Here is a 16,579-nt window from a genome sequence, read left to right on the forward strand (position 1 = left end):
ATAAAATAAAACGTAAAATTGGACTAAATGTGCAAAATTTGACAATGAAGTGTGGCTAATTATAATAGTTCATGTCCCAAAATGTTCAACGAATTAATTTAGGACACAAGTTTGAAGTGATCGTAAAATTCAAGAGGCAAATTGGTAAAACTGAATTTGTCAATAATTGCCCACTTCACTTGTTGATTACACCCAATATTGTAAATTAGGTGTTTATCAGTCAACATCTCAATCCTTGAGTCTCCTAGAATTCCCTCCCCAAATACATGAAATCCGTTGTCGTGAATGACGAAAATCGCGAAGGCAATGGAAGTGGTGCTAGTCACTAAACCTTGTATTTGTTTTGTTGGTTTAACAAGGGGCCTAAACAAAAGTGTATTTGTGAAAACGAGGGAAGATAACAGAAAATCCGATAACAATATGCATTATTATGGGTCTGGAAATACAAGGCGGAATTTGAAGCTTTAAGATATCAATTTTTTTTAAATTGATCCGTGAAACCAAAATAATCCCACAAGGCCACAGAAGAATGCACCAGGCAAAAGAAAAACAAAATAGTACATCTGAGCCATCTACAAAATCCTACAGCAACAGCAAAGCGGACAGTAACATAGCTAGCAATGCTACCAATAAGGAGGAGGACGGTGTTAGAGAAAATGCAGATGAAGTTGCTATCTGAATTATGAAATTGCAATTCCCTTGTGAGATGTTCTGTGTCGTCAACGTAGCCAAACCTTGGAAGTTACACGACAGATCATCCTGATTCTGAACCTGGTAGTACATATTAAACGCATACGAAGCATTCCCGTTTGCATCCAAATTGTTGCAAGAAGAACCATATTCCAATGCCGTGCAATCCGAAAAGGTGCAAGCATAGTTTATGTTATCTGCCAGTTTGCTCACATCTTTGGCGTTCGGGTTAAACATGCACCATTTTTTTGAAAGATACTGCACATTCTTTGCAGGCACTAGTAACTTGTTCTGACCCTGACCAGAAAGATCGACCGGGAACTTGGGCTGTCCATCATAACCGAAAATTCCCCAGTGACGCTCAAAACTTCCTGGAGCGATGCTCTTTGCATCCTCATCAATAAGTCCAAACAAGTAAACTTCAATATATCCAGGTCGCAGTGGGGTGCCTCTGTTGGTTCCAAGTCTTGTTAGAAGCCCATTATAAAATCTCAAAGCATTACCTGCATTGGCATTCTTGTCCCCGTCTGTTGGCCATCCCACCTCCCCAACCACAATGGGCATATTCCCAAATCCCACTGCTTTCAGGGAAGAGACCAAGGTATCAAAATTAGCATCGAAAACATTGGTGTATTGAATCCCAGTGCCTGTATCAACAATGGGATTGGTATCCCCATCAAAGAAGGCATAGTTGAATGGGAAGTCGTCATTCCCATATAAACTCAGGAAAGGGTAGATGTTTATTGTGAAAGGCGCTTGATTTTTGTCTAGGAACTGGACAATATTGGTCATTAGTTGAAGAATATCAGTCCGGAACCTTCCTGCAGATGGCACGGGGTTGTTTTCTGGTGAGTTGTAGACATCAGCATTTAAGGGCACAGTAGCCTTTACCGAATCTCCAACTCCGGCTTCGTTAAGGGCATTTTGAATGTTCTGAAGTGCTGGGAACGTAACATTCAGGAATGAACCATTGTACGATGTGAGGAAAGGCTCATTCCCAACTGCTACATATCTGAAAAAATAGCAAAAATGATAAGAAAACTGAAGAGTTTGTAGCAGGACTTTGTTTTCAAAAAAGCCGCAACCTTGAAATAAAGCCCGCTCACACATTAATAAGGACATAGATACAGCATATCAGTATGATAATTCCTTACTCTAATGACATAGTAATGCAGAGAAGAAGAAGAGAACATAAAACAACAATTTCCATGTTTGACTCCTTAGATCTTTGAAAAAAGTTACTGCTAAATTATTGTGCCGTGTTAGTAGTTCCGGGGAATTTGCCTCCAAGAAGGGATACATGCCTAACAAATTTCATCTATCATTCTGAGACTGATACTTAAGGAAGTGCATGTACTCCATAACAGCAGACAAGAAAAAAGAAAAACTACAAACTGGACTGAAACAGAAAGACGAATCAACTAACCTAACCGGATACCGGATCGGATTTCCAGAGAAATTTATGAAAAGAAAATCAAAAGGGCCCATGAACAAATCATAATCATAAATTTCAAGCCAACAACAAGCAATTCCAAAGTAGTTCTAGGTGATGTGATAAATAATATATCTAAAAATAGAGTAGGACAATCATATCATGTAAGCATTGGTCACAAAAGCAAATTCTATAGCAAAATAGCAATAACAATGAAATCAATCAGGACTATAAAGGGATCGATAGCAAACTGAAGTCATACTTGATGTTAACTCCTCCGTTGAAATTGTAGCGGGTGACGTTGCGGCGGACCCATTCTTTGGCACGTTTGTAGCTGGTCATGACAGCAAGCTGATCATTAGGAATGGCAACCATGACCTCAAGACCACTGCCAGCCAAGGCACTCATGGTCGACTCCTCTGCATCGAAAAGCTTCACTTTCTGAATCCCATTGTCCTTTAGCATCTGAACAACCGTCTCCGGCGGCAACTTGTGGGTTGCCATCGTTCCCCAATTCACACCAAGACCTTCCACACCACTGCAAACACACAACACAGCCACCACAACCAAAACCCACATCATCCTTTCCATGTTTTCTTTTGACGGGAAAATTCTGGGTTTATCGAAAAGGCAGGGGAGGAGGGAAGGGAACAAAAGCAAAAGGCTTTATAGCGTAAATAGGAAGATAAATAAGAGATGAAAGATTAAGAGGGAAAAAAGAAGTTTCCTTTATGCTAACTGAAGAGAAAAAAGAGGGAAAAGTTGCAGGTGGGTCGGAGAATCGGCGATATTCCAGTGATTTTATTTTTCCCACGAAAACTGAGATGGGGGTAGTGGAGAAAGAGGGCGATCGATCCGATCCGATCCGATCCAATCCAATCCCCAATATTAGGAAGGGGAAAAAGGGAAAGCTGAAGAGGAATGAGAATAATAATAATAATAATAATAATAATAGGAAAGAAGAAGATGGGTTAGTGGGGGAGGGAGGGAGGGTGTATAGGGGGAAGTTACCACTCCACACGTTTTAGTAAAGTGACATCCAATCCAGAGTAGTGAGAACACACACAACCACCTGGCTTTGGCTTGTCTGGCTGATAGACAACCCTCACTCAAAGACCGACGTTATACTCTCTCTCCTTATGCAGATGCAAGTATCGCAATCAATATATATATATATATATATATGAATCTGATCAAATTCAAAACCCCAAAACCCGCATAAATAAAATGGTCAGAAATTCCAAGAATTTTGTAAAGGAGGATAAAAATCCAAATGATGAAACGACAAGGTAAAAACCCAATTTCTGGTTCTGGGCTCCTGGAGAGTGTCTGTCTGTCTGTCTGTCTGTCTGTCACAGACTTTTCAATTTTCAAATCGAGGGGAAGGGGAAAAGAGGGAGCTCCTCAACTCTAACGGCTAGAAATTGATTTTGTCACGCGCAGTTTGAGTTTTGAAAACCTCCCCCTAATAATAATAATAATAATATCTACTCCTCAGACTTTCTGAGCACTATAATAAAATTTACCAGTAACGAATATTTTTAAGGGGTTTTTGAACTTTAATCCTTGAAAAATATTAAAATTTAATAAAAATATGGTTTGGGATATTGATTTTAGTCCTCTTATATGTACTTAATTTGAATTTATATTATATTTTTGTTTTAATATTTAATAGATACCTTATTTAATGTCGTTACATTAAAATTAAATTTTTTTATTATTTTACACATTTTAATTCATTATATTTATTTTACTCTATCTAATTAGTATACCTAAACATTCGTATCATAATATATTTTACTAATACCGAAACGTCTGTACCAAAATATATGATACCAAACTAGTATACCGAAATGTTAGTACCTAAATATATTATAATAAACTAGTGTACCGAAATATCCGTATCTAAACATATTATACTAACCTAATGTACCGAAATGTTCGTACCTAAATATATTGTAATGAATTAGTGGCACATAAGAAAACATGCAAAAACATGTGTACCGAAAAATTTTTATAAAAATTTTTCTTATATAAGATACTTACCATAATGAGAATTAAAATTTATAAGATACTTACCATAATGAGAATTAAAATTTAATTTATGAACAACATAAAATTATAAATAATAAAGAAAGACATTTAATATGTTGTCATTAAATAGAGTCTAGGAACTAAAATCAATTTTTAATCTTGTATAAGATATTTTTCTAAACTTCAGCTTATTTAAGGATTAAAATTTAGTTTTTTATATTTTTAAAAGTAAATTTTGAAAAATTGGGGAAGGGAATAACAGTGAAATGCCAAGTGTGCGTCTGTCTCTTAGGCTCGGTTGGGTTGGATTGCTTTCTTTGCTTCCGATTCGATTCCGATGTGCAAAGTCACCCTTTGATGTATCATCAGAACAAAGCACTTGTCTTTTTCTCTTTCTTTTGGCTTTTGGATTCCAAGCTAGAATCCGAACAAGTTCCGTGGTTTTTTTGTTTATTCAGTCGGAAGCAATGATAAAAAAAACGTCAATTAAATTAACATGTATGGAAAATCTAAAAGTTAGGTTATGGCTCGGTGTGGCCCACTAACCCCTAACTCCGCTCGACATACCACGTTTTTTTCCCACTACTATTTCTCATGGGCAAGGCAAAAAGGCAAAGTTCCAACGTGTTTTTTTTTTTTTAATACATTAATATTTTTACACTAAGATAAGATGATAGAGAATTCAGCTAAATCACATAATAGACAATTTAAATTAGTATCAAATTTACCATTCACAAGATTTGAACATAAAACTTCTCACTTCTAAATGAAAAAAAATATCACAAGATCGTAGTACTAGTGACTAAAAAGCCCCAACGTTGAATATGGAGGATGGCACTGTCATTTCAAAAAGTGACTGTGAAGTTGAAGGAAGTGGGTGGCCCCCTTCACTTTAAATGATCTTTGGTCGGTCGCCTTGCGATAATAAGATCCGATCCAATTTTTTGAAATTGGGAAAGAAACACAGACAGGCTAGGAGGTGTTAAATTTTAGACTTAAAATTTAAATTTGGATATTTTGGTTTTCATTTAATATGCTAAATTTAAATATAAAATAAAAATTCATATTTAATTTCTTTGCATTGAGAATGGAAAAAAATGAATTAATAGGTATAAAAGTATTTAAATATTGCATTGGTAATTGAAAAAAAAAAACAAAAAGACGATGCTTTAAACCAATAAAAAATTAATAAAAAGTATTTAATATTATTAAAAAAAAATGAAAGCCCTATGTCAGCAAAGGAGAGAGATGTTATTCCAAGTCAAGTCACATCATATTTGACTTTTCCGTTAGAAAACATTATTGTTATCTTTTTTACTGTTATTGTTAATTTAACGTTTTGGCAGTAGTTGAGAGCCAAGCCAAGGCCGGTTGCCTGAGCCTGATAAACAAAGAAGCGCCTGCCTGAACCATGTGGAATAATGGCAGGTAAGCATTCGTAAAGGGGTGGGCGGAGTTAGTTCGATTCCCCGTTAATCCTACATGCTGAACAAGAGATGAATAGCATTCATACTCAAACTCTATCCGTGGGTATGATCGGGGGAATTGTCTATAAACCTTGAAAACCAAATCCAGAAAATATTTCAAAGACACAAGTTTCATTTATTTCAGTAAGTAAATGTGTGACCTTAACTAGAGATGGCGGGTGGTGTGGTCGCTGCCATGGTTGCAGAACCCAAAGAGGGGCACTCTCCTGTGGAGCAAAAGAAATCAGATAATAGATAGGCATAGATTAGTAATTTCTGAACAAAAGAAAACATTGACAAGAGGAACTAACATATTACAAACAATGGTATCAAACTTCCCGTGCCTGTAATTCACTTCTAGTATTTTGGTGGCCTAAGGCCTTCTTTTGCACACCATCATTAATCACGAAATATCTTAATCAAGTGACGAGAAACATATTTAACAAAAGTTGATATAAGTATGTTGTTTGTTTCCATCTAAAACAAACTATGTACTAATACATCAGAGTCACTTACATCATTACGCTGGTGGCACGCTGTAACCCTGCTGAAAATCAGAAATTAAATCGACACTCAAGCTCAATGAAAGAACATGAAATAACACGGAATGCCTGCATCCATTGTATTTTGTACTCCTAAGAAACAAATCACTTACAGTAATACAGATTCGTTCGAGAAAACTCAAGGAAAAAATGGTATCTTTTTCTCTTTCTCACTCACAGATGGTCCCCCCACACAAATGCCTGATCCTCATAGATCCTCACTTTGACAACCAGTAGATAAATATGAGAAATGTGCATACGGACGCAATGAGAGAAAGAATGATGGTATCCATAGACTTTTTACGCTTTATAGCGGACAGCATTTGATTTACCTGCACCATCACATCTTTGAGCGTCAATCAAGAGAACTAAAGAGTACAGAAATAATAAATGACAGATATACACATTTCAAGGGATTAAAATCCATAATTTCTTTACTTCATTTTTGCGTTGCCCTTCAAACAAGTCATCCTTTTATTACGCAATAATTTCAGACCAGGCACTTTCTTAGCCTACTCGCTATTAGGATTCATCAAATCTAGTTTTGGTATCAAAAAATTCAGTTAACTTTGTAGTGGTGAAATACTTTCTGCAATTAACCTATTGCATGCATTAACTCTTATTCATAGAATGCAAGAGAAACATTTTGATTCTGTTTCATGAGGGAACTATGTAACAACAAAACGCCAAAGAAATAACTAACACATCAAGGACCACAATTACTGGTTTTATACCGTTGGAAGGCGGCTGCCAATAGTGCTGAGCTTCGAATTAATACCACCAAAAGTGGAGCGTTGAAGGACAAGTGAACCGAGGGTTGCTTGAGCTTGAGAGATCACATTATCCACCTGCAGTAACAGAATAGATTGGGAATTCAATATAAATCACAATTTGAATGCTTCATTTGCCAAACCCCAGATACGGGATGTAAAATCAATCCAAGGACTCTAAACCACCATCAGCTAAGAGAAGTGCTACCCTGCACAATAAAATTCTGTTTCACTTCCTAACTATGAAGACGTCCATTTCTCTTCCGTCAAAGCCATATGATATATATCTTTAGGTCTTTACTAAAACAATCATTAACACTGGGTCCTAATAAAACGGATCACCACCCAACTTAATCTGTACAGATAAAAAAATGTGTCACTTTAATTTCCGTACCTGTCCTGTACTTCGGCTAACAGCAGCATGCTCTTTGAGGAGAGCGTTTTCAGCAGAACCAACACCATCTTCCAAGTCTACTCTTGTTCGATCAAACTCCCTAAAATCCTCAAGGAGTGAAGCATGCTCTTGCTTAGCTCTAAGGCTGTTGCGGAGACGATAGAACTCCTGCACTTCAATCATGATTCACGTCTAACAAAAAATTGAAATCTGCTGGGTTCAATCTTAGGAATTATATGTTTTATAGCAAAGACAGCACAAATGATTCAAAGAATGTACAAACAAAATTGAATAAAATTCAGGATATTAGTTGCTTCACCAGCATATAGCATGAGGCCAAATCTCAAGCTATCTTGCTGAAAAACGAATAGTAATAATAGATCTGTAACTTAGAGCTCAGCTCAGAATGATCATCCACATTTTGACTGTTCAAACTCTCAATTTCAACTCCAGATAGAACTCGGAACACTAATGAAAAACGAAAAACAAGGGATTGGATAATGACCAGTAATACAAATTCCTTCTTAAAAACATAAGGGTCTTGACTTCAAGAGATTTATAAGGTGGCATGAGAGCTCATAGAACACGTCATTCATGCCGGTTGGACTATGGATCAACCCACAGCACATTCAAGACACCTTAGCAACATATCGTTCAAAAAAAACAAAACTGCCATCCCATGTTCACCTTAGCATATTTAAGAGGCCAGATTGCCAGAATACCTGAGTGAGATCTTGGAAAATTTCTTGATGTCTAGTCAAGGTATGAGAAACCATTTCTGATCCTCCTGATGATACCCATGCTTGCATTTGTGAATTTACTTGTTGGAGTTGCTTTAATAGTCGATCAATCCCAGATTCAAGATCATTCTCGGCAGTACCAACTTTTGCAGAACCCTTTGCAGAGACAAACTTACGATAAGAATTCATCTGCTCATCCAACTGCGCTTCAAGTTTCCTTGCCTGAAATTACAAATAGATAAAAAAAAAAAAAAAATCATTTTAAGAAAGCAAAATTCCCAGTTATCTAGATTTAGTATGAAGGGAACTACATGGAAGAGGAAACAAATGAAAAAAATTAGCATAGCACATCCGTGATCATGCACTTTACAGACAAACGGAATTAATATTTCCATTTAGGTTGAGCCAATGTGATTATATTATATGATATGTAAACAAACTCGATGTCTTACTGAAGTACCTTCGCTTAAAAGATTCAGAAAAAATCAGTAGCTTAAACCAAATATTCAAAATTCATGCTCAAAAAGTGACACTGGGAATCAGAAGGCCAAGTGAAAATTCGTGCTTCACCTAATACTAGTACCTTCGTGATAGCAAAATGTTCAACCTTTCAACACAATCAGGGAGTAAAATTCATAAGTTCAAGAAACATATAGGAAAAAAAGAGATGCACTAACTGAATCTTGAAATATTCACCACGAAGTCTTTAGCATTCTTGAAAATAGTATCATGATTTAGATGAGAAGCTTAATAATAAGAATCCCTGGATGAGTAGATTGTTACCACAGCTCAACCTTGTTCTTTTTTCATCTTTCGGTCTCCCTTGTAACAGAAGTGAAGAATGACCCGGCCCAGACTTTTTCAAATTGCACATATTTAATATTTCTTTAGCTGAGGATTATATCATTGCTCATCAGGATGATGCTGACGTCCAATGATCTACTATTTTCGTTAGAGTGTGCACGAACGAAAATTGAGGTGGTGGTGGAATCATAGTAGTGATTTCATGTTAGACATTACTACCAGGGTTTTAAAGGAGGGGAGGGTGTTGGCTTTCTAGGTCTGTTTGGCATTCACAGGCCCGTACCAAAGTAGCTCTTTTTCACTTTGGGCCTATGCTTTGAGGAAGATGTTCTTATATGATGTCCATAGAGGAAAATCATTATTTTGAATTGTCATATGCAGAGAGTATGTCAAGAAGAGGGTCATCTATTACTGCACAGATCTAATCGTAGTTCTCATTTAAGTAATGACACAGGCGGCAGAAGAGGAATGCTATAGGGACTTTGAGTCCCATACAACAATGGGGCCCTATTCAAAATTGCTAGTTGAAGTTAAATTTTGATCCTATGCCTAGCTAAGGTACATTAATCTTCCAATAGAATCCGATTTGAAATTTTTACTAGAATTTCTTTTAATTCGTTTTTGTTAACCAAACAGAACTATATGCCGCAGGCAATTGAGCATGATTCAATTACAAGTCTTGTAACTTTCCATATTCTTTTCTTCAATCAAATTTCTCCACTTAGCAATTACAGTTCTGATCGAAGCTAAAATTTAACAATTTGTTGCTAGAAGAAAGGGAATTTATCAATTTAACTCACCAATCACAAACAAATCCAAATTGACGATAAAAGTTTGAAGAAAAAAACGCAAACTGATCTCAAACAATACAACCTACCGACACCTTGAACTAAAAGAAAAGGCAAAAGCAATAAGCACTAGTCTAGTTGCAGAATTCAAAGCTGTTATCGAAATGGATAATATCTAAGGCAAACCAAACAGGATTCAGGAAATCGTCAGTTACCCGAGAAAGTTGAGAATTGCGAAGGAGGAAATCATACTGAAAGTATTGATCATCGCTGAAGAGGAAAAAGGAGTACCTGTTTGCGAAGAGCGTCCCATGAGCTCGGCACCTCCATCTCCACCGACACCACAAATACAAACACAAACAAAAACACAGAGGCCGATCTTCCAAAATTGAAAATCAAATCACTTGTCGTTTACGTTTCACCACAAACAGAACCAAAGGTTTCTCCTTCTTCTTGGTCGCTTGATTCAGATTTTGAGAGGGTTGGGGAAGTGGGGTTGTATGGAGACGGAGACAGGCGGTCTGCTTTCAATTTTCAACGGCAGTTTGTTGTTTGGCCGTGGCCTCCTCCTCACGATATTTCAGATGCGTTCGAAACGAAGAATTAATTATCTTCCAAAAATAAAATGGCGTGGGGAGAAAAGGTCCAAACGAAGAATGTTAAAAGACTGGACGGTGGTGGTTGGTCCATTACCAAAAGACCAATGCGAGCAGAGGCCCACTCCACTCCAATCCAATCCAATCCAAGCTGCACACAGACCGTTGTACGTGCCAGAATTATAGGGAAAAAGAATTCAATGAGCAATTGACCCCAAAAAACAAAAAAAAAATGCTAAATACCTTGCCAATGTTTATTAGAAAGGGTTTATACTGTTTTATATGGTATAAACTTTATAGCAACTGTTTTCTGAATTATACTTCCATTGGCATTTTGATTCATGAATTTGATCATCTCAAAATTTGTCATACGTTACATTTTGTCATCCTCCGTCATTTCTGTCTATTTAGAGATGACCTTAATCTTTTATACAGTTCATTCTTTTGCATTCATAGTCTATTCCTATCATGAAATAGAGCCCCATACCACACGAGATTAAGACGACTTTGTTTATGATAACGGTACAGGCTTTAATGTGATCGACAACCGTGTTCGGAGCCTAGGGGAGATTGGGTGGATTAACATTAGAGTTTACTGAACGAACGTGAGATCAAGACATATTCTGCTTTCTAGTCCTGGAACTCTCAATCATATATAAAAAGATATTACATCCTGCTTGCCTGAGCTACTTGTTATGTAATTGATCTAAATTAATAGCTAGGTGTGAATATCTTTGTGCTGCAACTTATTCCTTTCAGCTCGATTGAACAATACGTTTGCAGCACGCTATCATGCTCTGTCTATCCTTTGGTATGAAGCTGAAATTGCAGTGTTTTTATCCCTTTGATTCACCCACTGTAAGCCTACTTAGCTCCAGCTGAAGCCATTCAAGTCAAACTGTCTGCAACTTGAAGAAGCATCATTATCATCATGAGCATTTAGGTCTAGCTTTGCTGCAAAGTAAGGCGCTGATCTGTATCCTTGAGAAACTTTCGCACCCTTGACTTTAGCTGAATCGGCCCTGCTGCTGTTTGTTCGTTCTAAAAAGCTGCCATCTGAGTCTCTTCCCTTGCTATCGAGATTCCATCTTTCTCCTTGTAGTCCAATGCTCATGGATAAGTCACTAGACCTTGTTTCTGCAGCAGGGAACATTCTTTTTTCTGCATCTTTACTTATGGAGGAAATAAACATGTTATTCTCCTTCATATCTTCACACCAATTAAGTTGACTAGTGTTTTGGAGCATTGGCGGCTGCGCTCGTTCTGTATCTTTTTGTTCCAGGACTGCTGTCACCCTGCCATTGTAATTTGGTCTTAGAGGCACTCCACTGCTGTGTATCTGATCTTGGTCCTTTTTCGATCCTTCGCAAAAAGTTAGGCAGCTGTCCATTGAGCAATCGGTGGGCTGCTGGTTCGTTTGCGTTTGCTGAGGGCACAATCCCTGTAATTCTTTGAGCTCTGTGAAGGAAGAGTTCAAGCATTGGGTGGATACTTTGGACACCAGCTCAGAGAGTTGAACTTGGGCAGCTTCAAGTCCTACTGTACCTAAGTTTTGTCGTCCTAGCGTCTCCTGGGCTTTCTCCAGCACAGACTGCAGGTATTTTCCTTGAGACTCTATACGAAGTTGCAAGTGCCGCTGAACCTGGTTTTCGGTCAGAACAAATTGTAAGAATAACGCTGCTATAATGGGAAGGAGTTTTTGCTCTACTGAGTGCCAAGAGCACGCCCTTACCTCAAGTTGCTCATGTAGCCTTCTCTGGACTTCAATTTGCATCTCCAGTGTTTCAGTTATATGTAAGCCTCTGGAATTAAATGAGAATTGCCATTGTGAGCCTAAATCTCATACATATTGAGGTAATTATAAGATGATAAATAAATGAAAAATTAACAGATGATCAAGCGGGTAAATGAGTGGCAGCAGCCAGCTTACTTGTTTGATTGGGGTGCAATGCCAGTGCTCGTAGTGCTCATCTGACTTCCATTTGCTTCAGATATTAATCTTTCTCCTGCCACTGAAACTGGAACTGGACCTGTACATATACAATATCATGGTCCAAACTATTAACAATGTTAAATTAAACTGGCTGTAAATTAAGTGCAAACGAATCAATGTATATATATCTTAAGAGGAGGAATTGAACAAATGATTAGTCTCCTCTGCTTACCAATTTTGGTGAGGCTACTAGTAACGTGCCCTCCATGCAGATTCTTGCTAAGCCTGTACTTCTGTTTGACAAAAACCAAAAAAATGACTGGCTTAAAATTGATTTCAATTAATAATGGCTGGATTAAAATTAGTTTCACTTTGTTGCTTGGAGCTGAAGAAAATGAAACTAATGCTTGAATACTTGATTGTGGCATTTTCCTTTTTAAAATGGCCGATTAAATTGCAATCTAATTAATTAGAACTAAATGGAGATTTTGAAATCAGTTGAACTTAATGGTGGTAGAAAAACATTGAAGTAAAGTACCTGAAGATGACTCTTTAAGTGGTATAATGTCAGGCCGGGAATCCCCATAAGTTTCATAACTGTTTTTGGAGTAGCCTCTGCATAACATTGGAAATCATCATAACTTTATTAATTAAGTGGAATTAATATAATGATCAGCTCAGCTCTCAGCTCTCAGCTGGGAGCTACCTAGTATTAGTAAGTAAATAGAGTAGTACTCACTATCTGCTCCTCCAAGCTGGTTAACTGCCTCGATAAATCGCTCGTGGAGATCGGGGGTCCATTTGAGTCTAGGCTTGGCATCGGTTGAGAGGACAAGGCCTGAATCTCCTGCAGGGCTATTTTGGTCACCTTGCTGTAGAAACAAATGCCTTTCAGAAGGGATGTTAGGCATCGATATTCTGCTTGAAGAAGCAGAGTGGATGATCTTCTTTCCTTGGTGTTGGTGTTGGTGCTGCTGCTGATGATGGTACATCATTTGTATATATAAAAAATATTATTCTGCCTTCAACAATCAAAACTTAGTCTCTCTTTTTGCTTCTTCTTTCTTCGATCTCCTGGATATATTTATCTGTGTGTTTCTCACAGAACAAAGGGTGTGGTGAAGATGGCTTTTATAAGGCAAGCGAAATTGGTTTGTGGGGTATGAATGATATGAGGGGAATGGCATGGCAATATGATATATATGGCATACAAGAAGAATCTCAAGTGAAAACTAACTCATCAACCAATCAAATATTCACAGCCACATCCAGCAACTTTTTCCTTTCCTTTTTTATGCTTATAATTGTGTGGGAAGTGTGAGTGTGGACCATGCAATGTATGTACCCATTTGAATTTCTTGATAGTACCACAGTAGATTGCCCCACATGTAAAGTTCAACAGCCACACATGTTCTACGTCATTCAATTCATGATCCACGCAAGGGGCATGTGAGGATATGAAGTTAAAAGAGTCCCACATTGATAAAAGGATAAATCTTGTATGTGTTTATAAGTAATTGAACTACTTCTTACATTGGCAATATTAGTTTTATGGTTGAACTTCAACTTTCTTTACAACCTAACATTAATTATTTCCATTTTCTTAGACTACGAGTAACTTAACTTAATCACTCTCCCTTAGTTAATCACTCTCCCTTAGTTATATGAAAATCGTAATGCTTAATTTGTATTATCCCTTAGTTATATGAAAATCGTAATGCTTAATTTGTATTATTAGATGATTTAAGTACGTGTATACCAAAATATATTGATCATCCACCATTTCTTTATTTATCTATATTTTCTTTGTGCGCGCCCGCGCGGGGGGTATTCCGTATTCGTATCCATTCTCGTGCTCGTGCTGGCAATGCCAAAGCTGCTGGGAATCTCATTCCCTCCTTTTAGAGATGAGGAGAATCCAATCCCACTATACATGGCCTTCAAGGGCCCCCCTTCACCTCTCAAGTCCTCAACCGGAAGGTTCTTAGAATTTCCATATCTTTAGTAGTACAGATACTTGTAATCGATCCTTCACCAATATTGCGTCATTTGCCTTGACTGCTCTTGACTCTTGGGGGTAGTTTTTGTTTGTGTGAGCGGCGTGCGTGTTATTTTTAGGACTCGTCACTTGAAGAGGAGTTTGTTTCTCCCGTTGTGAATGTGTGTATGATATATAAATACTATTACTTGGCGCTGTGATGGATCAGCATGTTATATAAATACTATTACTTGAGACAAATCAAACAAGGTTTTGGTAATTATTTCTGGAGTATTTTGGAGAGGCAGATTCTGTTGACTGGAGCACCTATATATGATCTAGCTAGCTAACAACGACAAAAAGGAAAAAATTGGGAGAGAAGTTAGAGATATTGAGATGCTGCCCTGCTTGGGCTTGGAGTGTGCGTGCGTCCGTGCACGGAGATCTCCATTTTTCACTGGAAGGCAGGCAGGCAGGCAAGGAATGGAATAAATTAATGAATACATTCCATTTTGTCTCCCTGAGTAAGTTTGGCACTTATTCAGCAGAGCAGCCCACGACGTACATTAGTATAAAATAAAATATGAGGTGGGACCCACCCCAAGCCAACCCAAATTCCCTAGCTTATTTCTTCAATTGGCGGATTGGCTACCTTCCTGTTTGGATGTTTTTTCCGTTCTTTACTATTTATGTGATCACTGTTAAGCCACGTCAATATTTTATATTCTTATTGTTTTTTATCTTTTTATCTCTATAAAAAAATTAATATAAAATGTTAACGTAGTTTAACCGTGACCGCATAAAATAGAATAAGACAAAAAAGGCACCCAAACGAGAAGACAAACAAACTGCCTCCAATTGACAATGGCATAAAACAGCGGGCCCCTCGGCGAAGAATCCTAAGCAACCGGGACCGACAAATAGGAAACAAGGAAAGAAAGAAAAGATTTCTTTTACTTGCATTCTCATCTGGATGGACTCTGATTCAAATCAAAAGAGTCGATTTCATTTCTCACTTCCACAATCCACACCCACCCGCAGGTGATCAGCCCCAAATTGATTTAGATCATCATTAGCTAGGCACTTTCACAATTATAACATCTTCTCCTTTCATTACTGTAATTTAGGCATCTTTTTCTTCTAAGTAACCTTTTTCTTCCCCAACTCAGTTGTTGTAATCATCAATCAAATCTTCGTAAACCATCAAGCAATCGTACGTAAGTCTTTATCAATAAACCTCATTTGAGTGGTCAAAACTATAAAAATCTACAAATTAAAATGATTCAAATTTTGCCTATTCTCACCCCAAGGAAAATAAAATGCGACAACAAACGCACAATGAACATTGTGAAAATATTTCTACATCGCGCGTCAAAATATTGTTTATTTTATTTTATTTTTTCCTTTACAATGTTTAATTTATAACCGATGAATTTGATGACTTAAACTTGAGAATCAGATTGTTGAGTCCATTCCAAATGTTTTCCATGATCCTCTCCGAAGGATACATTAATATTTCGGCCATATCTGGTTTTCCTACGCAATGTGGTTGTTCTTTAAACATTATACTGCACAACGAGCCAACGAATTTATATGAACTCATAATTATTCACCGCCATATAACACGTACGTGCGTACACAATATTTAATATACATCCACTAGTATACGCATGCATGCATGCAGCAAATTATGTGCCCCACTTCGTTGAAACAATTGAAGATATTTTATTAACTGCCTAAATGCAGTATAATATTTTCTGATTTTCTTATTCATGAGAGTTATATACAATTAACAGGCCATGAAGATAAACCACCACATAATGGCGTAGTGGTTGTGGTGGATTATAAGCCCGTATTCTATATGGTTTTTTTTGTCATTAATTATAATGTTGGTAAATCACACGATATGGTGGTTAAAGAGTGACTAAAATACTTCCATAAGTCTTTGCGATCCCCAGAAGAATGGACTGTCGTGGCTTCGCCACCCACCAATTCCTTTTTCTTTTTCTTTTTTAGAAAAAAAAAAAAAAAAAAAAGCTATGCTCATATGTGTCAAGTGTATGTGAATTATGCTTATGCTGTTTTTATTTGATGGTGCTCAAGGAATTAGGTCTGGTGATCATCGATCTGTAATTAAACGCTACATTATAAAAATATACAAGAAAGAATATTGGCTAGTTATATGATCAACAGCTATTGATCAGGAATAAATTCGTAAGTATATAATTAAGTTATGGAGACTAGATCTCTGTAAAACCACCATTAAACCCACACTATACATCACAATTAATAAATTTATTTATTGCCTAGCTAAGCTAGCTATGACTATGATAAACATTTGGAATACGGAATACTTAACACAAGGACTTGCTCAAATTAATACATTTAGAATATGTACAATAAAAGCTCATC

The 16,579-nt window shown here is 37.1% G+C and overlaps 3 protein-coding genes across 9 annotated transcripts; all 3 read right to left on the reverse strand.

Annotated features, from left to right (window-relative positions):
• Positions 1 to 398: 398 nt before the first annotated feature.
• On the reverse strand, positions 399 to 3,568 carry LOC137712885 (glucan endo-1,3-beta-glucosidase 8). The gene is made up of 2 exons (XM_068452068.2): positions 2,385 to 3,568; positions 399 to 1,702 (listed from the first exon to the last, which is right to left on the reverse strand). Exons 1-2 carry the CDS (start codon positions 2,711 to 2,713, stop codon positions 583 to 585), a joined length of 1,449 nt encoding a protein of 482 aa, XP_068308169.2. The 5' UTR covers positions 2,714 to 3,568; the 3' UTR covers positions 399 to 582.
• A 2,115-nt stretch (positions 3,569 to 5,683) lies between these two features.
• Positions 5,684 to 10,292, reverse strand: LOC137713056 (Golgi SNAP receptor complex member 1-1). 7 transcript variants are annotated; one of them, XR_015955938.1, is made up of 8 exons: positions 9,952 to 10,292; positions 8,051 to 8,290; positions 7,329 to 7,496; positions 6,899 to 7,012; positions 6,278 to 6,496; positions 6,139 to 6,166; positions 5,934 to 6,036; positions 5,684 to 5,849 (listed from the first exon to the last, which is right to left on the reverse strand). XR_015955938.1 is itself a non-coding variant. In XM_068452293.2 (5 exons), the coding sequence occupies exons 1-5, from the start codon at positions 9,988 to 9,990 to the stop codon at positions 6,383 to 6,385; spliced, it is 675 nt and encodes a 224-aa protein (XP_068308394.2). In that variant the 5' UTR covers positions 9,991 to 10,292; the 3' UTR covers positions 6,202 to 6,382. The 7 variants fall into 7 exon arrangements, 1 of the variants encoding a protein (XP_068308394.2); XR_015955937.1 differs by having other exon boundaries at positions 6,139 to 6,169; XR_015955936.1 differs by lacking the exon at positions 5,934 to 6,036.
• A 591-nt stretch (positions 10,293 to 10,883) lies between these two features.
• Positions 10,884 to 13,360, reverse strand: LOC137713769 (myb-related protein 2). Its single transcript, XM_068453119.2, has 6 exons — positions 12,929 to 13,360; positions 12,728 to 12,804; positions 12,422 to 12,482; positions 12,187 to 12,286; positions 11,989 to 12,058; positions 10,884 to 11,898 (listed from the first exon to the last, which is right to left on the reverse strand). The coding sequence occupies exons 1-6, from the start codon at positions 13,182 to 13,184 to the stop codon at positions 11,125 to 11,127; spliced, it is 1,338 nt and encodes a 445-aa protein (XP_068309220.2). The 5' UTR covers positions 13,185 to 13,360; the 3' UTR covers positions 10,884 to 11,124.
• Between the last annotated feature and the right edge of the window lie 3,219 nt (positions 13,361 to 16,579).

Source organism: Pyrus communis, chromosome 14 (assembly GCF_041283825.1).
Source record: "Pyrus communis isolate YQ-2024b chromosome 14, ASM4128382v1, whole genome shotgun sequence".
NCBI classification, from domain to species: domain Eukaryota; kingdom Viridiplantae; phylum Streptophyta; class Magnoliopsida; order Rosales; family Rosaceae; genus Pyrus; species Pyrus communis.